The sequence below is a fragment of the Macaca mulatta genome, chromosome 5 (assembly GCF_049350105.2).
Source record: "Macaca mulatta isolate MMU2019108-1 chromosome 5, T2T-MMU8v2.0, whole genome shotgun sequence".
NCBI lineage: Eukaryota > Metazoa > Chordata > Mammalia > Primates > Cercopithecidae > Macaca > Macaca mulatta.
In genome coordinates, this window is record NC_133410.1 from 81,474,327 (window position 1) to 81,499,013 (window position 24,687).

Genomic DNA, 24,687 nt, shown 5'->3' on the forward strand with positions numbered 1-24,687 from the left:
CAGCACTTTTAATAAACATTTACTGGATTTCTAGTGTGACACAACCATCTGCCTTAAGCATGGGTAGAATTAAGCTCAGTCTCTGCTCCCTAGGATCTCATAATCTATTCAAGAGAGAGAAAAACAATCATAGTTCAATGTGATCAGTTAGAGTAGATAAATGTTCTGCGGAAACAATGACTCCTCCTTTGCCTCCTTTCCCATCTTCTGAAAAAGGATCAGGGAAAGTCATAGAAAGGTGATGTTTAGATCCTGTTTTGGAAAGATGGAGAGACGTTCACCAAGAAGAGAAGAGCAAATTGAAACAGGAGGAATCATAGCAAAGGGGCATGAAATTGAATGGAGGGGCAGAAAATGACAAATAGTAGTCCAATGTAACTACAGAGTAGTCAGGGAATCAGAGACAAGACTGCAAAGATAGTCCTGGTTTCAACTTATATATCAGGCTAAAGGAATTGATCTTTATTTCATAGGCAGTGGGGAGGCAGCAAAGGGCTGTAAACAGAAAAACTGTATGATTGGGTCTCTTTTATATCACATTGGAGGTCACAGAGGTTAAGTATGGAAGGGGCAGAACTGGACCCAGAAAGAGCACATAGAAGATAAAGAGATGAGACTTAGTCTAGTGGCCTTCTCTGGGTTACGGTATGGTGAGTATTAGATACCGACATCAGAAATACTTAGATGCTAGTAATATTTTTTACCCAGTAGAAAAAATTAATTTAATATCCATCAGAGTTATTAAGTATGTATTATGTACTTGGTTCTTAATGTGTTCAGGACTTAGAGCAACATGGAAAATAATAACACATTGCCTCTGCTTTGTAAGGAACTCAGTCTAATCAGAAGCAAACTGTATATCATGAAAAGTAAAGTAATGAGATACTGCATTAAGTATTAAATGGGGTGTTACAGCAAATTAGTGAAAAGTTAAAAGGAAAGAGCAATAAGGACAGGCTGTGATTGTCAGGAGGAGATAGGACTGAGGTTCGTCCTGAAAAATGGGAAGAATCTGGAGAGGCATGAATTCACAGATAAGTAAAACAGATGGACAAATACATAAATTTCAGTATAGTGTGATGTGACAATAGCAGCATGCTTGGGGATCACAGAGAGGGGCACACAAATCAGAAATGTATGACTGGGAGAAGGTTTAAGAAAGGCTTTTCAGAAGAGATATCCCTTGATCTGAGTTTTAGTGGACAAGTAGAGAACAGCTAGATTAAAAGGAGAAAGAGCCACATAAGCAAAGGAACTGAGCCATTAAGAACTTGATGAGCTCAGGCAACTAGATGGGGGCTGCAAATATTGCACATGGATAAAGGGATAGATTACTTTGTCTCTGATTCTCTGACTCCTCTGTAGTTGGATGTATTTGTGGGACGTGCAGGAAACAAGGCTAACAAGGGGCAGAAGGACCAAAAGGTTCTATACTTTTGGTGAAGGGCCTTATGCACTAATATAAGGAGCTTAAATTTTATTTGGAGTATGATAAGCTTGAGGGTGAGGAGTGACATGATCAGATTTGTATTTTAGAAAGATCATTCTAGAAATAGTGTAGAACTACTTTGAGGTGTCTGACTAGATGGTGATATCATTCACTAAGGGAACATAGGGGGACTAGACTGGGAAGAAAGATTTTGAGTTCTTGGGCTTGAAGTGTGTATTTGTAACACACAAACTTGGTGGCTTTAAACAACAGATATTTGTTGTCTTACAGTTCCGGAGGTTAGAAGGAAGAAATCAGAGCCTTCTGGAGGCTCTAAGGGTATATCTGCTCCATCCCTCTTTCTTAGCTTCTGGTAGCAGTTGGCAATTATTGGTATTCCTTGCCTAGTACAGTGATCACTCCAATCTTTGCTTCTATGTTCATATCACCTTTGTGTATGTTGCCGTCCTGCCCTCTTATAAGGATAAGGATAAGGGCTCATCCTAAATTCACAGTGATCTCAAGATCCTTAATAACATCTGACTTAGTCCATTTGGGCTGCTATAACAGAATATGGACTAGGTGGCTTATAAACAACAGAGATTTATTTCTCACAGCTTTGGAGGTTGGGACCTCCAAGATCAACATGCTTAGAGATTTAGTGTCTGGTGAAGGCCTGTTTCCTGATTGATAGATGTCACTGTGTCCTCACATCGTGGAAGGAACAAACCCATCCTCTTGGATCTATTTTATAAAGGCACTAATCCCATTCATGAGAACATAGCTAATCACCTATCACTTCCTTCTGTAATGTGAATGTGTCCCCAAAAATTCATGTTTGGAAATTTAATCTCCAATGCAACAGCATTGGGAGGTGTTGCCTTCTGGGAAGTGTTTAGGTCATGGGGGCTTGGCCCTCATGAATAGATTAATGCCATTACAAAAGGGCTTGATGGAGTTTTGTCTTTTTTCACCCATTATCTCCCTTCTGCCATGTGAGGACATGGCATTCCTCCCCTCAGGATGACAAGGTGTTCAAGGTAACATCCTGGAAACAGAGACCAGATCCTTGTCAGACAACTGAACCTGCTTGTACTTCTCAGCCTCCAGAACTGTGAGAAAATAAATTTTTGTGCTTTATAAATTACTCATTCTCAGATAGTCTGTTATAGAAGCACAAAATGAACTAAGTCAGCGTCTAAAGGTCCTATCTCCTAATATCATCACATTAGGGGCTAAGATTTCAACATATGAAATATTCAGGGGAGACACAAACATTCATTCTATAACAATCTGCAAAGACTTTGTTTCAAAGTAACACCACATTCACAGATACTGGAGGTTAGGACTTGGATATGTCTTTTTGCAGGGCACTATTCAAACCACTGAAAAGTGAACAAAGGTGTAAGTGTCTTCATAATCTGACTCATACTCCAGCCCTGGGGAGCTCTGTTTTGTGCTTCCAAATGCTAATATCATGCAAAAGGCAAAAAAAAAAAAAAAAAAAAAAAAAAAGCGCAAAATTAAAGGCCGTGATGTATGGCAGAAAGAGCAAAGACTAGTCAGATGAACCTAGATTCAATACTGGCTCCTTAGTAGTTGAAAATATGGTCAGCCATTTAACCTCTACAAGTCTTGATTTCTTCATTTGTAAAAGAGGCATTGCCAGGCACATAGTTGACTTTAAATGTCATTATTTCAGGGAGAAAAAAAGCTGACAATAGTACATTTGAAAATAACCCACATTAAAATGTGGTCATGTGAGTAAATTGGATCTCTTTAAAAGAGAATAGAAATTGGCATTAAGAATAGTGGGATGTCCTGTCAGAGATGGACATCAGCAATGAGGAAAGAATCCAAGAGAAGGGGATGTTCAGATAGCCAAAGGGGCATTTGGTTTCAGGAAAATTGGCTACCAGGTGTCTTACCACCTAAGTGGGAGGGAGGTTGGCAAAATCAAGTCAGGGCTTAGAAATTGGGATACTGGGAAGATTTCTAAGATATTTATTAAGTTTAATTACTGTGCCAGACATTGGAGATTGAACGATGAGTAAGACACCTACCTTCCAGATAGAACACACCATCTTTTGAATGAAGTCAGTAGGTAGACAAGATAAAAATAGAATGCAATCTGAAGTGCTACAAAAGGCTAGGCACAGAGTTAAGGAATAAATCTGTGGGAGCCTCTGAAGCCTTTACAGAAAATACGATGTTTAATAGATTCTTGAAGGATGAATAAGAGTGTGCGAGCCAGGAAAGAAGAACTTTCCCAGCAGAGAGAAAAATGCAAAGCGTAGGAATTAAGGACTAGGAGACAGGAACTCAGAATCAGTTAAGAGCCTAGTTGTGCAAATTGATCAATGAGACCACAGGCAGAATATTAACACAGAGCCTTACTGCTGACTCCTGCATCATTGGGCTTTAACTTAAGAGTTTTCCTGCCTAAAATGCAGATTTGTCCCACAGACTCAGAGAGGAGTGAGTCTAGAAATATGAGTCAAGTGGTTCCAGCATTCGGGACAAAAGAAATGCAGAGAGACTGATGACCAGCTAGGTACTGACTCCTACTGAATTAGACAGTACTAGGGCCCAAAGATGCTTATTAGAAGTGATTCAGCTACATGAGGAACAGTTGCTATTGACTTCACTGCATTTTTTTTTTCAGCTAAAATAATTATTGAATTATATCTGCAACAGGGAACAATGAATATCTACCCAAGTAACTCGTACATCTGAGTGGCTTCCCAGTGTTCGGTAAATGTCCGTTCAATTAGGTTCCCAAGGATATACATGGTAACACTATCTCCAACACTAAATGAAAACTGCATCCCCAGTATCGCAGGATAAAAACATCAGACTTCACAGGCCTCCAAAGTTAAGCAGCCCTAAGTGATTCAACTTCCTCCTTGAGGACTCTGTCTTCAAGACTCCAGCTGTCTAAGTGACCACTTGTTCACTTCTGCCCACGCAGTCAACACGCCGGTCCGCGTCCACTTGTGGTCTTGATATCGGCCCCTCCCACCTTAGCCCAGGAGACCTTGGTCCGAGAAGCAAAGAGAGCGTCACAGCTCTCTTTGGCACCGGATGGTGCCCAGGTTTCAGCGGTGGGGAACAAAGGGGACGGGGAGAAGCGTCCTCGGTTTTTGAGGGTGCCTTTTCTGAGGAATCTGCAGGTGGCCCGAGGTGGCGCAGAATCCCCATAGGCCCCTTCTGGCCCCTGCGCGATACAAAGCGCCCAAGGCCATTGTCCTACGGACAGGGGCCGCGGCGGAGCCTGAGCCCGCAGGGCCGGGATATGGATCTTCGGGGATGCGGGCTGGGGAGGAGAAGGTGTGAGCAGCGGGTACCCCGAGTCCCACCGCCAGGGCGCAGGCGCAGGCGCGCGGGGTGCGGTCGCAGAGGGGCGGGCACGGCCCGGCAGGGAGCGCGGCGGCGGCGGGCGCGGGAAGATGGCGGCGGCGGCGGCGGCAGCGGCTGCCGAGCAGGTCTGTGAGCACCGCCCCAGCCGGGGGCTGGAGGAGCTGGGGAGGCCGGGTCCTGCCGGCTAGGCCCGCGGGAGGGCTGGCCGGGGGTGCGGGGCGCGCGGGCCGCAGGATCTGGGTTAGGCGGGGCCGATCGGTGCGGGGCAGGAGGAGCTGTCCCCCGCCGAGGATGCTGGCACAAGCTGGGGACAAGGAGCCAGCGGCGGCCTCGGCCTCGGCTCGGCCTGGCCTGGCTGACCCTCGGCGGGTTGGGTGAGGAGGGGACTCCGTCCAGAGAGCCTTGGAGGCTGTGGAGCCAGCCTGGAAGCCTGCGCTGGGACGTTTCAGGGACGTACCCCGTTCAGCCGCCAGCAGCGATTCGGATAAAAATAACCTCAGCCCCAGCGAGAAGGCTCCCCTGACACTAGCCAAGAAACGGGTCAGCTGTTGCCCGGGTGTCAGCTTGCAGCCGCTTTTTGTTTCTGCCATCTCCAATATGCAGACATCCCAGATTTCCCCTCCCGCTTTGGTTTTTGAAGATTTAGTCACCAGTCTAAAACTATCTGCTGTCCACTTTTAAAAATTATTTAACCAAGGTTTCCTGACCTGCGCTGTAAACTTGTAACTTAGAATGGTTTAAAAGGCTTCTTATCCCCCCAAAATCTAGCTATCCGTATGCATACATGTACATGCATATGTGTGTGCGTGCACAAATATGTATGTATTAATATATACATACATGTAATCGCTAGGGTGATTTATTATAATACAAATAATTTTCAGTCACTTTCGCCCTTACCTAACTTACTTTTCCTTTGAACAATTATAGTAGTTTCTCTTGAAAAAGTCTCATTCTAAAACATTGTTGAAAAAATGAGTCAAGTTTTGACCTTTGGAACCATTTTCTTAGATAATTAACTTTTTAGAGACCTATTAGATAAATGTCACTGGAGGGCTCATTCTGAAGATAAAAGACGGAAAATCTGCCTTCCAGAAGCTTAAAGTCATACAGCCAAATACATGCAGAAAAATCAGCTAAAGACAATAGGCAGGCTGCAGATTTGTAACAGTAAAATAAAACGTAGAAGAATGAGTGAAACTGAAAGGAGACAAAACTTCTTGGAGTTGTTGAGATTTGAATTGTGCCTTGGCTTTCCTCATTTCCCGCCTAAGTTATCGGCTTCTGTTTCAGATAATTCTTTTTCCATCTGGTTCTGTTTTTGCTTTACACGTAAGTGGGGCAGTCTGATCCATTTCTCAGTCTCCACTTCAAATTTACGCACTACGTCTCCAGCCCTGAACTTAACTGAATTTTCCACAGTGATCTCAAACTCAAAAATGTTCAAAACTGGACTCTGTCATACTTACTATTAAAAAGACTACAACCATCCATTAACTTGTTTAACCTAGCCAGAAACTTAGGACCAAGGCCAGTTTAAGGGAGCTGAGAAGGACCTGCACTTGGTTTAATGTTCTGCTGTCCGGGTCTTGAGATTTAAACAGTGAGCCCCACATTTCCTTTTTCCCCAGGGTCCCACAAATTATATAGCCAGTCCTATTTGGGAGTCATCTTTGACCCTTTTGTGCCACACTCATATCCAAACAATCACCAGATCCTGACAGTTCTGCCTCTTAACACCTTTCCCCAGACTTCAGCTTCAGAGTCAAACCTCAGTCAGTACCTCACTGGGACTCTTAGAGAAACTTGCTGTTGATATCTTCATTTCTAGGCTCTTCAGTTCCAGTTCATCTCTTTTTGGAGTGATTTTGCTACAGTGCAAATCTGATTGTATAGGAAACCTATTTTAACTCTTCAGTAGTTCCCCTTTGCCTTCAGGATAAAGTCCATTGTTCTTGTCATGGTATTTATGTCGCTTACTGGCCCCTAAGCACATCTCTTACTGTATTTCTTGCTTCTCCCTACACCTATCCTTCTCACCATCCACATAAAGTGACCAAAATTAGTTCTCCCAGAGATGGTTGCCTCTCGAAGTCTCCATGCTTCTTCCTCTGCCTAGAATGACCTTCTCAGCTCTCTTGCCTGGTTAGCTCCTGTCCATCCTTCAAGAGTCAACTCAACCTTCAGCTTTTCTTAGAACCTTTCCCTGATGCCCTTGCCTACTAGGTGGAGATGCATTCCTCTTCTGTACCCTTTCTGTATTGTGTGCATTGCTCCACTCCAGCACTTGCCATGCTGTGTGAACTGTTAGTGACCTTGTCCATCTACCTGACTGGCCTGTAATTAAGCTCCTTGAGGGTGGACATTATGTTCATCCTGGTAGCTTGGAGCATCCGGCTTATAGTAACTATTCAATAAATGTTAAATGCATCAAGATGAAGACAGTAATGTGCATGGTTTGGCAGAGAAGAGTAAAGACTACGTCTCGGGAGGGATGAATTTTGTCCTTTCTGTCTTTTATGCGGACCTATATTCAAACTCTGGCTAACACTTTTAAGTTGCCCATCTATTAGGGTTGTCAGAAGCCCGTAGTGAGGTTTTTTTTTGGAACTTGACTACAAATTCAGTTAGGTCTTCTCTTAAAGTATCTTCTTAATCTGTCCTTTTTCATACCACTTTAGTTTAGGTCCTCTTACCTTAATCCTCCATTACTACAACATCCCCAGCAGCCTACTTACTGGTACTCCTGTTTTTTCCCTCTCCTACAAATGCCTGCACATTTAACATTCTGAATTTGTGCTCAAAAACCTCCAGTGACTCCCAATTAAATAGAACATAAAGACTAGAATTTGTACCCTGCTGTCCAAGAACCTTCACGGCCTGGCCCTACTTTTCCAACTTTCTTTTCCCTGCCTTGCCATATCTGACCCATCTACTTCTCCCCATTTTCCTAACAACTCCAGGTCATCCTGTCTCTCCTCCCTTTGAACTCTGCAGCGTGTATTGCCTAGACTATTAATTTTGGCACCTGAACATACAGCAGGCTTTATTGCATTGTTAACTATTTTATGTTAACATGTACACAAATCATATCTGTTAATACATAGAGGATAAAGACGCTTTCCTATAGCTCTTTTGTATTCGTATCTATGGAATTAGTGTTTAAGCATAAAGTGCTTAATACACGCATATTCAACAACTGAATTTTCTCAGAGCTCTAAGAAATAGGTAGGACAGTATCCATTTCTGCCCACTTCTTTTGTGCTCTTGATATTCAAGATTATTACCCAAAATGTCATTCAACCATAGTCTAGGTTAGAGGTTCTCAAATCATTTTGGTCTCAGGTTCTCTTTACAATCTTAAAAAACAGAGGATTCCAAAGAGCTTTGGTTTATGTGCATTATATTCATTGATATTCACTATAGGAGAAGTTAAAACGGAGAAATGTTTAAAGTACTGGGCTATACAAGCACACATTCCATTGAGTGATGATGTCATCACGTTGGTCATGTAGCCTTTACATTCATGGGCCTAGGAGAGTAAAAACAGCAAACAATATCTGTTACTATTTTATTGTTATTTTGAAAATACAGATCCCCAAAGGGGTTCATGGAACCCTCCCAGGACTCCCCATTCTGCATTTGAAAACTACTGATCTAGGGTAATGTGAGCTCTAGTCAGTGAAATCATAAGTAAAAAGCTGTGTCAGCCTTCCCAGTCTTATTTTCATATAAATGAAAATGTATACCATTGTCCCTCAGAATCTGTGGGGGATTGGTCTCAGGACCCCCAAAGGTTAGCCAAATTCATTGATGTGCAAGTCCCTTATATAAAGTGGTGTAGTTTTTGCATGTAACCTCTGCACATCCTCCTGTATACTTTAAATCCATCTACAGATTACTTACAACACTGAACACAATGTAAATACTATGTAAACAGTTGTTATACTGTATTGTTTAGGGAATAATGACAAGAAAAAAGTCTGCATATGTTCAGTACAAATGCAAATGCAACCATTCACCTTTTTTCCAATTTTTTTTTTTTTTTTTTGAGACGGAGTCTTGTTCTGTTGCCCAGGCTGGAGTGCAGTGGCGCGATCTCGGCTCACTGCAACCTCCGCCCCTCCAGGTTTAAGCAGTTCTCTGCCTCAGCCTCTGGAGTAGCTGGGATTACAGTCACGTGCCACCACGCCCGGCTAAATTTTTTTTGTATTTTTAGTAGAGATGGGGTTTCACCATCTTGGCCAGACTGGTCTTGAACTCCTGACCTTGTGATCCACCTGCCTCGGCCTCCCAAAGTGCTGGGATTACAAACGTGAGCCACTGCGCCTGGCCACAAATATTTTTGATCCACAGTGGTTAAATCCATGGATATGGATCCCATGGATATGGAGGGCCAGATTTATATATACAAAAATTAATAAATTATTAATAAAAGCAGTTACTCACTATAGGTTATGTATAACAACTCTGCTCAGAAACAAGCTGTATACTTTGACAGTGGGACTGTTGAAAGCAGAGAGGAAAACTATCAGATAGTGACCTTGAAGTTTCTTCTATACTCTCCTCTAAGCACAGTTACGCCCTTAGTTGGAACTGTGACTCAATGTGACTTGCAGTTTATTCATGGAAAATGTGTCAGTAACCAGTTCAGCTTGCTATAGGTATGAATTTGCACCTAATAGATGCACAAAATGAGAGGGTATAACTGTTCCATTATGTTGTATTTCATATTTAGCAAAGTTCCAATGGTCCTGTAAAGAAGTCCATGCGTGAGAAGGCTGTTGAGAGAAGGAATGTCAATAAGGAGCACAACAGTAACTTTAAAGCTGGGTACATTCCGATTGATGAAGATCGTCTCCACAAAACAGGGTTGAGAGGAAGAAAGGGCAATTTAGCCATCTGTGTGATTATCCTCTTGTTTATCCTGGCTGTCATCAATTTAATTGTGAGTATATTGTACAGAATACTCCTTTTAATTGCCATGGGGAATTTTTTATCTGCTTTATAGTGAAATCATAGACTTCATTTTCTCCTTTTCTATACGTCTTGTCTCTTATTGAATTTTAATGAATACTTTATAAAAAACTAGTGTGCTAATATTTTCACATATTAATTTCATTTAGAAAAAAATGTGCATGAGTTTATCCCTTTAATGGACTTAACTTTTAGCAAGGGTAGAATTGTGTAGCTCCCAGCTAGCTCAGTCGGAAGAGCATGAGGCTTTTAATAAGGATAGGATCAACTCAATAGAAGAGAACTTTGCCAAGATGATTTTATTGCTTTCACATGTCCTTAAAAATATAATCCTTTCTGTTTTCATTTAACTTTTCCTACATTTAATGTTGCCTCCTCAGCTGGATTTTAAAATTTTAAACCCTTTGATGGCAGTAAAAGGTTATATTTTATAGTCCTAAGTCCCTGTTGTCAAAGGATGCAAGGATCTGGTAGACGGATTTGCACTGAAGTGCTGAGGACCTGATAGGATGCCTTTTCCAAAGATGTTTGCTTTTTTAATGAAGAAATCCTTTTAATCTGAAGTTGTCACTATCTGGGGGTTAAATTTGAAACTCTCTCACATGTGCTTGTACAGATATTTTCAGATCATGAACGTAGTCTGCAGCAGTCTTAAAGTGATTCTTTTTGTGTTATTTTCTACTTCTAATGCATGCAAGGCAGTCTTTTTGTATTTATGTATGTCCAAAGTACTTCTGTCTTAATTCTTCACTCAAATCAGAAAGACCTCTTCCTATATAAATTTCATATTAGATATGTACATTTTTACTAGGAGCACAAATTCTGAATGGATTTCATTTTATAAATTTATCGGAGACTTCTGGTCAAGATGGCAGCATAAAGACATTTTTATCTTTTTCTCTAAAAAGCTCATTCCAAAGTAACAATGTCAAGAAACAGAAATAGCTTTGAAGAAAGTGGGAAGCAACTGAAATCCTAAACCATAATATATGAAGATACAAAGTAGGAGGAACAATGGCAGATAACTTATCAGAGAGGAGAATCTGCTTGTTGGGGAAGGGATGTTGGTGGAAGTACCTTGTAAAACCCTAAAAAGCCTTGGGAATTAGAAGTTCCAGTACCTTGAAAAGCAGAAGTGAGGCAAGAACTGAAAACAGAGAAGTCATTTGAAAAATCTGTATAAGAAGCTGTGAGATCCCTAGGCCTCCTCTCCCTTCCAGCCAGCAGTTAGACAGCTACCCCTCCTAATGTCACACAAAACTACTATGTCTCTGGACACACTGGACCAGAGAGGATTCTTTCTGCCTGAGGATACTGGAGGGTAGGGGTTGGGTTTCCATACTGAAACAGGGAAGTCTCGGTCCTGCGACTTCCTTTCCCACACTCTATTCTCATCCTCCACCTTCAGCTCCTTGGCAGCCAGGCAAGAGATAGAAGAGCCTTCTCTGGGATTCCTGATGCATGTAGGAAAAAGATCTGAAGATACTGTCATTTGGCAAGTCCCAGTGAAAAAGCCACCTGATATCCCTCTTATGACACCTGTCAGTCACAAGCCCCACCCCTCAAAGAATTTTCTATGAATTCATCGCAAAGTATGAATACTCAGCCAGGGATCAATAGACTTTTGAGGAAAGTGGGAAGAATTGAAAAATGATAGAGATGAAAACACCTAAACCATGGGAAAAGTAGAAACTCATGGAATAGAGAAAATGCCACAAAAACTACCAAAAAAAAAAAAAAAAAAACCAAAAAACCAAACCTGAATTCAGTATTTTCAGATAAATAAGAATATACTGCATCAATGAAACAAGAATAACATGCCTTTTAAAAGGACCAAGGCAGGCATAGTGGCTCATGCCTGATAAAGTGAGACCCTGTCTCTACCAAAAAACAAAACAAAACAAAACAATCAAAAATCAAAAGGAACAATTAATAACTCATAGAAATGTGTATGCGCACACACACGCACACACACGCACACACACACAGAGATGAATGGGTGGGTGGGAAGATGGATAAGTAGTCAGATAGATAGATAGATAGATAGACAGACAGACAGAAGATATTAGAGGATAAAAAAAAACTCTTCCAGAAATTTCAACAAAATTAAGGAATCAACTCCAGAGCTCTAACATGCTATTAATGGGTGTTTCAGAAAGAGCACAGAAAACACTGGGGTGAAAATGATCAAATACATAAATCAAGAAAATTTCCTAGAACAGATTGAAAACTACCATCTGGGTCCAGTGTAATGCATAAAAAGACACAAGGCCATTATTATGAAATTTAAGAAAACCAGTAATAAAGAAAAGATCCTAATATCTTCCAGAGGAGGAAAAAAAACAGGTTATCTATAAAGAATACAAAATCAGAATGGAATAGGACCTCCCAAAAGCAGCATTGGGACCTGGAAGGCAATAAATCTATGACTTTCAAAATTCAGGAAGAAAATAATTTTCCGTCTAGAACTGTAAACTTAGCCAGTGTAGCAAGCAAATGTGTAGAATTATGAAGACATATTTTTGCCATGCACACTTTCCAAAAATTTTTACTTCTCATACATTCATTGCTGAGAAGCCACTGGAGGATGTGCTCTACCAAAAGAAAGACGAGGATATAGGAAACTGGGTGTCTGTCACAGGAGAAGAACAAAAGGAAGTTCAGCATGAAAGTAAGGGAAAGTTTATGATTACAGCTGTGCAGGGGGCCCATACAGACCAGTCCAGCCCACACAGACCAAACCAGAAAGATAAAGGTTCCAGAAAGATTTCCCGAGAGAGAAAAATAGAACTAATACATTATCTGAGAGGCTCAGACCTACAGAATATTGTATTGAGAGATTTTACAGAAATATTGGAGGATTTGAGATTAATTAGATTTTTAAAGAAACTAAGGAAAACGAAGTATTAAACTCTGAGAGACAAGGTACAGGAAAGAAACTGCCATTATAGGACAGTATTTGGTTTGGTAATGAACAATATTTACATGGTTGTAATACTGAAAATAATGACCTTGGATTTAATTAAAACTTGAGATTGGAGCTGGAAAAGAAAAGAGATATAAATGAGCTAAATTTCTCATCTGCTAAAATAGAAAATGAATAGATAAAACCTAAATTATGATAATTGAAAAACTAACATATATTTAGAAGAAATATATATATTTAGAACTAAGGAGATAAATTCTGGATGAAATAGCTAAATTTGTTGAAAGTGGTTGTTCTTGGGAATGAGATATGGAGAACGTAGAAAAAATAAGAAACTATTCTTTTTAAATTATAGACCTTTAGGACATTTTGACTTTTAGCTATTTGCATGTAATAACTTAATAAAAATAAAATTGGTTTTGTTTATAAGTGGAAAACTAATTGATATATTTACCTCACTGATTAAACATTTTAGGAGGTCTTTAACGTTTTGGTGATAATATTTTCTGTTTGTTTTCCAATTACATTAAATGTATGCAGCCTACCAACAGTGGACTTGTGTTCTTTTTCAGATAACACTTGTTATTTGGGCTGTGATTCGCATTGGACCAAATGGCTGTGATAGTATGGAGTTTCATGAAAGTGGCCTGCTTCGATTTAAGCAAGTATCTGACATGGGAGTGATCCATCCTCTTTATAAAAGCACAGTAGGAGGAAGGCGAAATGAAAATTTGGTCATCACTGGCAACAACCAGCCTGTAAGTTGCCACATTAACTGAAAGAAATGCAAACAGGAGAGGGGCATTAGAGAAAAATACTTTGCAAAAACCTAGATTGATTATTGGAAAGAGATATTTTCCCTTAGAAAAATTAGTGTATTTATAATATATCTATCAATGTATGAATATAGTGAATACAGTTTAAAACATCCATAAATATTAATATTTAATAATACTATTGCTTTTATAATCTGTTAAAATTAGATGATTTCTTAATATTTGAGATTTTGTTCAATGGTAGCATTTTCTATGACAGATGTAATTAGTATGAGAATACATAGGTTACTATTTGCTTCTCCATATGAGGAAGCCATTAAGAAAGCACTTTCCCCAGTGAGAATACTCTGTAGTTTTGGGGGCTCTGGAAGAGAATATGCCAATCTAGTCAGTGGCATCCCATGCCAACAGTTGAAAACATAGTTTTCAACTGAATAAAACCTCAAGGAGGTATTCTTACCACCACCCCTGCCTATCTTAGTCCTTGGGCCATGTTCCTCCATGACTCATGTATTTTTGCATAGCTAATAAGCAAATAAACGTATAAGCCTTCATTCTAAAGAACTCTTCTTCCAAGTGGATGGAGGGAGGACAGACAGACACAGTTAAAAGTATTTGAAGTTAGCCTATTATTGTGGTTTTTAAATTTCTGTAATTTTTGTAATTTTTTAAATATATTGTTCAGGAATTTTGTTTGCAGTCTTCTTTGAAAATATATTCACAATTAACTGTTTTTTTTTTTAAGATTGTTTTTCAGCAAGGAACAACAAAGCTCAGTGTAGAAAACAACAAAACTTCTATTACAAGTGACATCGGCATGCAGTTTTTTGACCCGAGGACTCAAAATATCTTATTCAGCACAGACTATGAAACTCATGAGTTTCACTTGCCAAGCGGAGTGAAAAGTTTAAATGTTCAAAAAGCATCTACTGAAAGGGTATGATTTATTGGCTTTGCTTTACTAATGGGAGAGAGTTACTCTCTACAGTTATAAAGTGGATGGAGAGTTGTACTGTTTTAAAGTAGTATAAAAGAATATATTCCAGAACACTGGAAAGGATTAATTCTAGATTTGTCAATAACTAGCTTGTGTGATCATTATCAAGTCATCTTTATCTCAATTTCCACATCTCTAAAACATTAATAGAAACATCTGACTTTCATGTCTCATGACTGAAACTTCTGTTTCTCTACCTCTGATAACAATTCTCACATTAATTTAGAAACTTTTTTTAGTACTTGTTTTTTAAATTTTCAGATTACCAGCAATGCTACCAGTGATTTAAATATAAAAGTTGATGGGCGTGCTATTGTGCGTGGAAATGAAGGAGTATTCATTATGGGCAAAACCATTGAATTTCACATGGGTGGTAATATGGAGTTAAAGGCGGTGAGTATTCTTTTAAGAGCTTAAGAGAATTATTAGGTTCGGGGGGAGGGATTGCATTGGGAGTTATACCTGATGTAAATGACGAGTTGATGGGTGCAGCACACCAACAAGGCACAAGTATACATATGTAACAAACCTGCACGTTATGCACATGTACCCTACAACTTAAAGTATAATAATAATAAATTAATTAAAAAAAAAGAATTATTAGGTTCTTGGGTACATAAATCCATATGTGGAATAGTACACAATTATTGAAAATGATATAATTGTCTATTTTTTGACATGGAAATATGTTCAAAGTGGGTTGTGAAGTAAAAGAAAGTTACAAAACAGTTCGTGAAATACATTTTCATTCTTCAAAACATATGTATGTTTATAAAAACCTGGCAGGGTATGCCAAAATGTCAACAATATTTAGTTATGGATAGCAAGATAACAGATTATTTGTTTTATTTTTATTTCTAGTAGCCTGTATTTTTTTTTCTTGTATAGTGATTGCTTGTATTGTTTTAGAAGGCAAAAAAAAAAAAAAAAAAAAAAACCCAAAAACCTTCTAAAAGAGAATTCTGGAAGATCAAAGTAAATATTCATGCCTTGGAGTTATTGTTTTTAATTAAAGATTTTTCAGATCCCTTCCTGAGTTTCATATCCAGTGATGTGAAAAAAAAAACAATTAGCAAATGTATAAAATTATTTTATTTAGACATATTTATTAAAAATTTATTTTAATCTATTAATTGTAAAGGAAAAAGGTTTTTGTCTTTATTGTGGCTGTTGAAAGTGAATTTTCTTTGTGCTTAACAGATTATATCTGAACTTCTACAGTTATGGTATTTCATGTGCTGTAAGTCCAAAAACTTTTTAATGGCTCACAATTCTGGTCAAAGTATACTTATTCAAAATGGCTTTGGGTACCTACAATATATTATTTAACTAAAGCGAATTAAATTTGTCTTACTAAGCATTACATGACAAAAGGGAACTTAAACATAGGGACTTATCGTTCTTCCTTATTAAAAAAATTTCAATTTCATAGTTCTTGGGAAAAACACTGTTTAAAAGTAGCTGTTTTACTTTCGTAAGCAGTTTCCCCCCCAACAACACATAATCCCATCTCTAAATAGTAAAGATGAACATAAAATGTAATTATTGCCAGAAACTCAGTTACCTACCAAGTTAATTTTTACGTATATTGTGGTGTAAGAAGCCATTCTTCTAAGAACACTGTTGGAGAATAGCCACAGTACGACTGCTATTCTCAGCAGTAGAAAGTCACAGAAGCAAGATATTTGTATAGAGACCATTAGCAACTTACCACACCTTTTTTTTTTTTCTACCTGCCACTTCTTGTCCCATTCTACCTTGTAGTTAATATGACAAATATTTAAATACTTTGAAATATACACATACACATATCAGTTTCTTCACTGTTAAAGGAAAAGAACCTAGTATTAAAAAGATAATTAGCTTTATAACTTTGTTAATATCAGTGGTTAGTTTAAAGTGTATAAGCCAATCATTACAAATAATTTTATCAATTAAACTGCTTTTTTGAAAAAGCTGTTTAAGAAACAATTTAGTCTGGGCACGATGGCTTACACCTGTAATCCCAGCACTTTAGGAGGCCGGGTCAGGTGGATCACGAGATCAGGAATTCGAGACCAGCCTGGCCAACATGGCAAAACCCCATCTCTACTAAAAATACAAAAATTACCCGGGCGTGGTGGCAGGTGCCTGTAGTCCCAGCTACTCAGGAGGCTGAGGCAGGAGAATCGCTTGAAACCGGAAGGCAGAGATTGCAGTGAGTGGAGATTGCCTGGGCAAAAGAGCAAAACTCCGTCTCAAAAAAAAAAAAAAAAAAAAAAAAAATTTACAGAAAGTAAAATTAAATGACCACAAGATGGCAGCATTGGAACAAATTGGAAAACTAGTCACTTAAGAATTGCTGTCTATTCCATATCCTACCACTGCATAATCAATTAGCCATCTCCATTGTTTATAACCAATTTTCTTTCTTTGCTTTAAATACCCTCTGTAAGCTGATGCCTCCCAAATTTGGAATTGTGCTTTAACCTCCCCGTTGAACTAAGAGTCACATATCTTGCTCGCTGCCTACTTACATTCTCCATTTCGATATCTGATAGGCATCTCAAATTTAATAGTTGAAAATTTAGATTCTCCATTACCCACAAGCATGCATTTCTTTCAGTATTCCTGTACCATTAAATGACACCCATCAGTCCATAGCAAGCCTTCTGGCTCCACCTTCAGAAGATACAGAGTCTGGCTATTTCTCACCACCTCTCGCCATCACCACCCTGGTGTAAACTGCTGTCATTTCCTGCCTGGATGGTTGGAACAGCCTCCTAGCTGATCTTACTTCCAAATATTCACTCCCACAGTCTGTTTTCTACCCAACAGCCAGAGTGGCCATTTTAAAAAGATCAAGTCATTTCTGTATTTAGAATCCTCCAAAGCTTCCCATGTAATCTGGAATAAAATCTAAAGACTATTCCCTGCTTACATGTCTGATCCTCAGGTATTTCTTTGACTCATCTCCTACCAGTTGTTCCCCCTCACTCTCCGTGCTTCTTTCACACTGACCTCATAGCTGTCCCTGGAATCCAGCCACATCTTCACGTCGGGGCCTTTGCAGGCACTGTTACTTCTGCTTGGAGTACCCTTCCCCAGTTACCTGGACAGCTTCCTCCCTCACTTCCTCTAGTTTCTGTTGGAATGTGACCTTATCAAACCACAGGTAGTCCTATGTAAAACTCAGTCCCCACCTGCTCACTCTCTCTCTACTTATCCTGCTTTATTTCTCCTCATAGGATTTATCCCACCTGATGTCTTATGTGTTTTACTATTCATTTTTTTTATTGTCTCCCCCTACCTCATTAAACATCAACTCAATAAGAACTTGGGCTTTGCCTATTTTACTTACTGTTGTATTCGCCAGCACCTAGAATAGTGTCTGGCGTGTAGCAGGAGCAGGCACTCAGTAATTATTTGTTGAGTGAATGAAAAGAAGAAAGGAGGAAAGGGAGAAAGCAAGAGAGGCCTAAGAGTCCCTAACAAGAAGGATTTTAAGGAACCACAATAAAATAATGTTTCTGGAACAGTGGGCGTGAAGAACCTCCAGACTGGAAGTGCCTGGTCTTCAAATTACATGGTTTGAATCTTCATTTGCAGTGTTGCAAAAACATTGGAAATTAAAATTAATTCCCTTAAGGAGGAAAAGTCTTTTCGTACTCATGATCACAAACTTATCAATCAGTAACTTTGTTATAGTTCTCTTAGGACTTAAAACTGAAAATGATCTGACACTTTATCCACATCAGTTTTATTATGCACCTAGGAATTTTGATGTAATTTTAACTAATAATAGAGAAATTATGTTGCAGATTTATTTACATACATTATGGATATATGAAGCGAAGAAGTCACTTGTTGAATCCTGATATTGTTTTTTGTTGTTGCTCTTTTTTTGTTTGTGTCTTTACTCTTTCTTACTGCCTTCTTTTCTCATTGATATTTCAGTAAGTTTTGTTTACTGACTTTGTTCTGTACCCACTCATGGAGGTAAATAAATCATATTAGTATTCTCCTAATAGGAAAACAGTATCATCCTAAATGGATCTGTGATGGTCAGCACCACCCGCCTACCCAGTTCCTCCAGTGCAGACCAGTTGGGTAGTGGTGACTGGGTGCGATACAAGCTCTGCGTGTGTGCTGATGGGACACTCTTCAAGGTGCAAGTAACCAGCCAGAACATGGGCTGCCAAATCTCAGACAACCCCTGTGGAAACACTCATTAGAAGAACCCCAGAGGTCACCAACTTGTTTATATCTTGACTTGACTTTTTTATGCATGCAAATCATTATTTTTACAGAGTTTGTAATAACTCATAATTATTTTAATGGCATAGCATTGCTGTATCTGTTTTATGATCTACATAGTTAAAATCTTCTCAGAGAGCCTAAATTCTAATACATTTTGTTAATTTACGCTGATCTTCATATTTATTGTTCCCTAAAATAATTATGAGAAGCAAATGAAAATTCATGTTTAAAGAAGTGTTTTTAAAAGTCCACTATCCCTTTTCTAAAGATTAAAAGGCTGAAGCAGCTGTTTAGACTCACTGTAAGTATACTTTGGTAACTCTAATGGGGATAGATCCACTTAGGATATTTAAATCAATGTTTCATGCTCTGCCTTTTGGCTTCTAAAAGGAAAGATGCGGATTTCTAGTGCATTAAGCCTGAGCCATATTCTCACATGTAAGTGAAGTCATTAAAGAACTTTACATATGTGAGATAGAAACAATGGTTCCTTAGTTTTGCACTAGGAAGAAAATATTTTGTAAAATAATGTTTATTTGAAATAATGATAACTATCAATTGTTCACAATGTGGTAGAAATTAAAATACCATCTCAGCTTTAACTTTTAAATAATAATGATAACTATTTTTATTGAGCATCTTCTACATCCTAGGCATTGATTGTCCTAGGCGTTGCATGTTTATATCCCCAATTCTTACCACAACCCTGCAAGTAGGTGGTATTATCCAGGTTTTACCCATTAAGAAACTGAAGCTCAGAGAAGTTAAGAAATTTGGCCAACATCACATAGTAAGTAGCAGAGATGGGATTGGAATTCAGGCGTGATTCAAACCTGGATGTACTTGATTCCAAATGCCATGTTGTTTTCACTGTCTGCACTGACTTTTTAATTATTTAAAACTCTAGAAAGATGAACAAAGGTTAATTTAAACTTACATAAGAAGATGAGAGTCAAACAAAACAGGTATGCTTACTCTACTTAAAAAGAAAAAAAACCTCATGTCAGACCCAGAAAGGACCAATCACTGTCTGATTTTAAACTATGTTGGGCCAATTCCAAAATATTATATGATGCAGAGGTCAAATTTACCTACTTGTGAATTATCTCAGTTTCCCAACAATGGACCTTGGCACACTGGAGTTAACAATACATAACAGAGTTGCCAAGATGTTTATACCCTCAGCACTCGGGGCAACACAGTGGAAAGTGGGGAGGCCATAGACCCAAACAAGTTATTTGGGCCAGGCATGGCCTGGTAAGTACACCATGCCTTGAAAATAAGTCCAGAAGCACTGGATTAAAGAGTGCTAATGCAGGAAATAATACACATAATTTTTAGATAAGGATAATAATTTATCTCTGCTCCTAATATTACTATCTCATTGTAATTATTTATAACCCTCAAGCTAGTTGATTTTTAATATATTTGATTGGAAAAGAACTCTCTGGTATTATTAAGACTCCCACAGGATCAGGGACAGGGCCCCCAAAGGAGTTTACTGTAAAATAGGCAGTAGAGATGTGGCATGGGCACAACCCTGCAGTCAAGTGTAACAGCATTCTATCAGGGTCACTTTGAATTGTGTACATAAGAAAACCAATACAAAAAACAATTTGTATTCAATATTGTCACATTTCTCTCTGGTAGAAAAATCAAATACCTTAGAGATTATGAAGTCATTAAATTGTACTGAAATTGGATTGACTTACTACCTAACATTGAGTGCAGTTTTTAAATGAAAAGAATGAGATTTATAACCTCTTGAGTGTTGTTGTAGTGATATTTGAACTCATTTGAATATATTCAATATCATTTAATATCTGAATTAACAAAAAAGTTGCCGAAATTTTCATTCAGATGGTCTATAAATTGCATATTCATTACTTGTCTGCTCTATTTAGATTTCTTTTAAAAGTTTAAGTAAATATTTTTATAAAACCCAGAAAACGCTATATTACAAAATATTATTTATTAAATGTAATTCATGAAATAATCTATTTTTACTCTTTTTTGGGAAATACTTGTGTTTTTGATACATCTCCATGAAGTGCTTTTGACATGAGAGGCTATTTTGATGTTTTTATACAAATGATGGTTAACAGGCATAGCGTTTTAGGATACTTTACAGTAGTCCTGGCTGTTTCTCTGAAATGTAGACTTGGAAAATCTATTAGAAAGCAGAACAGGGGCAAACTCTCAATTTTACTTATGGCTTTTTTATTATTTATTTATTTATTTTTTTTTTTTTTGAGACAGAGTCTCGCTCTGTTGCCAGGCTGGAGTGCTATAATCTTGGCTCCCTGCAACCTCTGCCTCCCGGGTTCAAGCGATTCTCCTGCCTCAGCCTCCCGAGTACCTGGGACTACAGGCGTGTGCCACAACGCCTGGCTAATTTTTGTATTTTTAGTAGAGATGGGGTTTCACCATGTTGGCCAGAATGGTCTCGATCTCTTGACCTCTTGATCCACCCACCTTGGCCTCCCAAAGTGCTGGGATTACAGGTATGAGCCACCGTGCCCAGCCGGCTTATTTTTGTTCACAGTAAATCTTCAACAACTCATTCTGTCCACCAGATGGTATTTTTCTGTAAACTGAAATGCTGACTTCACCTCTTCCAGCTGTACACTCATCGCTGCACTGAGCACAGATATGACAAGCAGTAGCCATGGGGGAGGTGAGTGACAAAGATAGGACCCTGGGAGGGGGCGCAGGTACATGCCAGTTTCAATTACCACAATATTCTAGAGGCGGTCTGCAATGACAAGGAGGGCAAATGAAATTAGTGCAAGATTTCTTAGAGAATAATGGGCAGACGGAAAAAATGTAAAAACAACATAAAACAGGGTCTGCTGATAATGTTTTAAAATATACATTTATCTTCTTTTTGCATTGTGAAAAAATAAATTTTGTGTGATAGTTTTGATGATGAAAGGTAGAAGTTCTACCTATATTTGAATGAGTTTTTTTTTAAGGTAATGAGAATGTCATGGAGCTAAACTTGACAAAGAAGAGATCATTGAAATGCTGAAAATTTTAGCAGTCTTCTTAAAAGTATTGAGGGGGCAAAAATTACCAATTATGCCATACCAAAATAAGCCTATAAATGTGTTTCACATTGCTAACTTGTGTTTCAGTTGATTCAGTTTGTAATAACTAGTTATGAACTTCTGTTTACAATAAAAATTCTGTAAATTGTTTGCTGTTATTTAATGGTTATATATTAACTGTTTTCTATTTAGTCATGCAAACATGATGAATTTAAATATGACTTGAGAATGGGACACGGTCAGTGTTTATGTAATCTCTCTGGACTCCTAGAACTCAAAGTTAGAAAGTTGTACATTCCCAGTTTTGAATGCCCTCCCCTCTGTGCATTGCAAAAGGCTTCTCTCCAGTCGTGCTTCCCTGGTGTCCTAGCGGAAAGTGCACACTGTCACCATGGCAGGAGGCCAAAGCCGGAGATGAAAGGATGAGGGCTGGCCACTGGGCAGCCTTGATGGCAGGATGGGTGGAGCCTCAAAGGTTCAGGTCTTAAATCCCTACCTGGCTTGATCCAGATAATCCACCCATTTGAAAACCACTTAGGATACAAAGGTATGTCTTAGAAGCAATATTACTTTCCAGATCTCGTCCTTACCTGAAGTCGCCTCTGTTGCTTTTTTCCTTCAGTTTTCCCACCCTCTTTCTTTTATGTGTAAATGAACTCTTCATTTCCTTTCTATAATACTTTGCTTTTTCTGCTGCCTTCTTCCTGTCTTTCACTAGCTGACACACAAATATACACGCCCAGTATTTCTAACTGCTTCCTCATACTTCAGCTTGACTATGTCCCTTTTGAAATTTACATTTTGCCTAATTGTTTCCAGTTTCCTAAGCAACTTTTTCTGGAGTTCACAGTGGTTCCTTACCTAATACGTATAAATTTATAAATAGTATAACTTTTTAACAAATTAACACCTTTCACTTTAAGATATAAGATTGTCCTTGTCTAGCTGTTTTGAACTCAAACCTATCGTGTATAAATCTCTTCAGCTTAAAAAGAAACAGGGCAATTTTAATTCATGTCCACTTAAGAAAAAGTATTTTTCAACCATGTCTTTCTCTTCAACACTACAAAGTAATGTACCTGTTAGTGGTGACTATATTTTTTTGTTGCTGATTTTGTTACATTAGCTTGGTGCACAGTTGTATATATAATGATCTCAGCTTTGAATGTAGAAAAAATGTCTTTCTTCCTGGGCAAATCCATTCAATTTCTAGTATTGCATAAGAAGCACACTGTAAAAATAAATCACTCCTCCATGCTGTAGGGCACCTTTGCTGTTCATGGCCATGTGTACCTGAATTCAAATGCCCTTGAAAATATGGGAGGATTGACCTTGTATGAAACAAAAGTTTTAAAGTTATATTGTAAATTTCATTCACTTCACTCCATGCATTCATTTACACAGAAACAGCATAACCCAGTGACAGACTGCAGACTATTAAAAATATAAAACATTAGATAGATAAATAGATAGATAGATAATGTTCTCTTTTTTAGGAGTTCAGAACAGATACAAAGCAAAACAATCTCAATGCTGAATGTTACTAATATGTATCCATTCCTTCAGTGTTTACTGAAAGATTTCTGTAAAAATAGACAAATATGGAGGCTAAAGCAGGAAAAATGACCAAGACATAGGATGTGAGGTGAGCCTGGAAGGATACTTAAGACTGTGGCTGGCCGGGTGCCGTGGCTCACGCCTGTAATCCCAGCACCTTGGGAGGCCAAGGTGGGTAGATCACCTGAGGTCAGGAGTTCGAGACCAGCCTGACCAACGTGGAGAAACCTCATCTCTACTAAAAATACAAATTAGCCGGGTGTGGTGGCACATGCCTGTAATCCCAGCTACTCGGGAGGCTGAGGCAGGAGAATTGCTTGAACCCGGGAGGCAGAGGTTGTGGTGAGCCGAGATGGTGCCATTGCACTCCAGTCTGGGCAACAAGAGCGAAACTCCATCTCAAGACTATGGCTCAGAGGAAAAGGCATTGAACTTGGAACTGGGAATGAATTGAAAGTGAATTTCAGCATGCGATATGCATAGATCATTCTTTGCACAAGCCACATCTTTTAGTGGCTCCACATGAACTTATCAAGCTAGGTCATAAGTTTACCTAGATAACACAGGCTTTGAATACCAACCTGAGGGATTTGGACTATAGGCGAAATAATATAGGGAAAACATTATTGTAGGAAAATAATCCTTTGGAGTCACCTAGGATGGATCACGAAGAGGAAAAGTCAAGAGGCAGAGGCAAGAAACCCAGTTAAGTCATTTTAGTGTTTCAGACTGCTGCAGTGATGAAAACTAAACTGAGTGCCATTAGAACAGAGGAAGGCATGATTTCTTGGAAACTCATATACTCATTAATGGATTATTTGTACACAGTGGTTTTTAAGTGGAATTTAGTTTAAAACATCACAAAAATTACCCATTTTTAAAATTACTTTTATGATACATTCAGGAATTGTAACACACTTCTTTTATAAAAACTTTCAATTTCTTCTCAAAAATTTTTGGTACAAAAGATACTCAGTGTTTCTGTATCTTATTACATCTTCATGGTTCAGAGCCAGAACATGTATTTGATAACATTATGTTGTATATATCTAAATGATTTCATAATGATTTGAAAAGTCACAAAAGCCACACAGCAAAGCTTGTAATTCTTCTAGTTATGAAAAATAAGAGCCTCTTTTGTGAGTTGAACTTTTTAGTCGTAGAGTTATGGAGGGTCATGGTTTAGTGTAACTGGTTGTCATTTATGTAATAAACCACATGGTTGATTACGATGTTGTAGATAAGCATAGTAGACTTTGCTCTGTATTAATGGCCTGCAAGGAAACAGGGAAGTCTTTAATCTTGGTAAGGTTTCATTCATCCCAAAGCACACTGCAGAGTGAACAATACTGGAAAAGCAGATGCAGAGGTAAGGC

General features: G+C 38.5%; 2 protein-coding genes across 6 annotated transcripts in view; both read left to right on the forward strand.

The window, feature by feature from the left end:
• Positions 1 to 21,912, forward strand: part of SGCB (sarcoglycan beta) — a 58,116-nt gene extending 36,204 nt beyond the window's left edge. The window contains exons 2-7 of the mRNA XM_015138713.3: positions 4,856 to 4,914; positions 9,528 to 9,737; positions 13,265 to 13,450; positions 14,214 to 14,405; positions 14,727 to 14,858; positions 18,476 to 21,912. Coding sequence (XP_014994199.3) covers positions 4,879 to 4,914; positions 9,528 to 9,737; positions 13,265 to 13,450; positions 14,214 to 14,405; positions 14,727 to 14,858; positions 18,476 to 18,679 — 960 coding nt within the window. The 5' untranslated portion in view covers positions 4,856 to 4,878 and the 3' untranslated portion in view covers positions 18,680 to 21,912. The remainder of the gene's footprint in view (positions 1 to 4,855; positions 4,915 to 9,527; positions 9,738 to 13,264; positions 13,451 to 14,213; positions 14,406 to 14,726; positions 14,859 to 18,475) is intronic.
• A 250-nt stretch (positions 21,913 to 22,162) lies between these two features.
• Positions 22,163 to 24,687, forward strand: part of LRRC66 (leucine rich repeat containing 66) — a 33,403-nt gene continuing 30,878 nt past the window's right edge. For 2 of the 5 annotated variants that reach the window (XM_078002671.1, XM_078002673.1), the window contains exon 1: positions 22,163 to 22,301. Coding sequence is in view for 3 of the 5 variants with exons in the window: in XM_078002670.1 (XP_077858796.1) it covers positions 24,530 to 24,680 (151 nt within the window). In the remaining 2 variants the exon portion in view is untranslated. Of the gene's footprint in view, positions 22,302 to 24,423; positions 24,681 to 24,687 lie in introns of those variants that run through there. The other 3 variants (XM_078002670.1, XM_078002674.1, XM_078002672.1) reach the window with 3 other exon arrangements.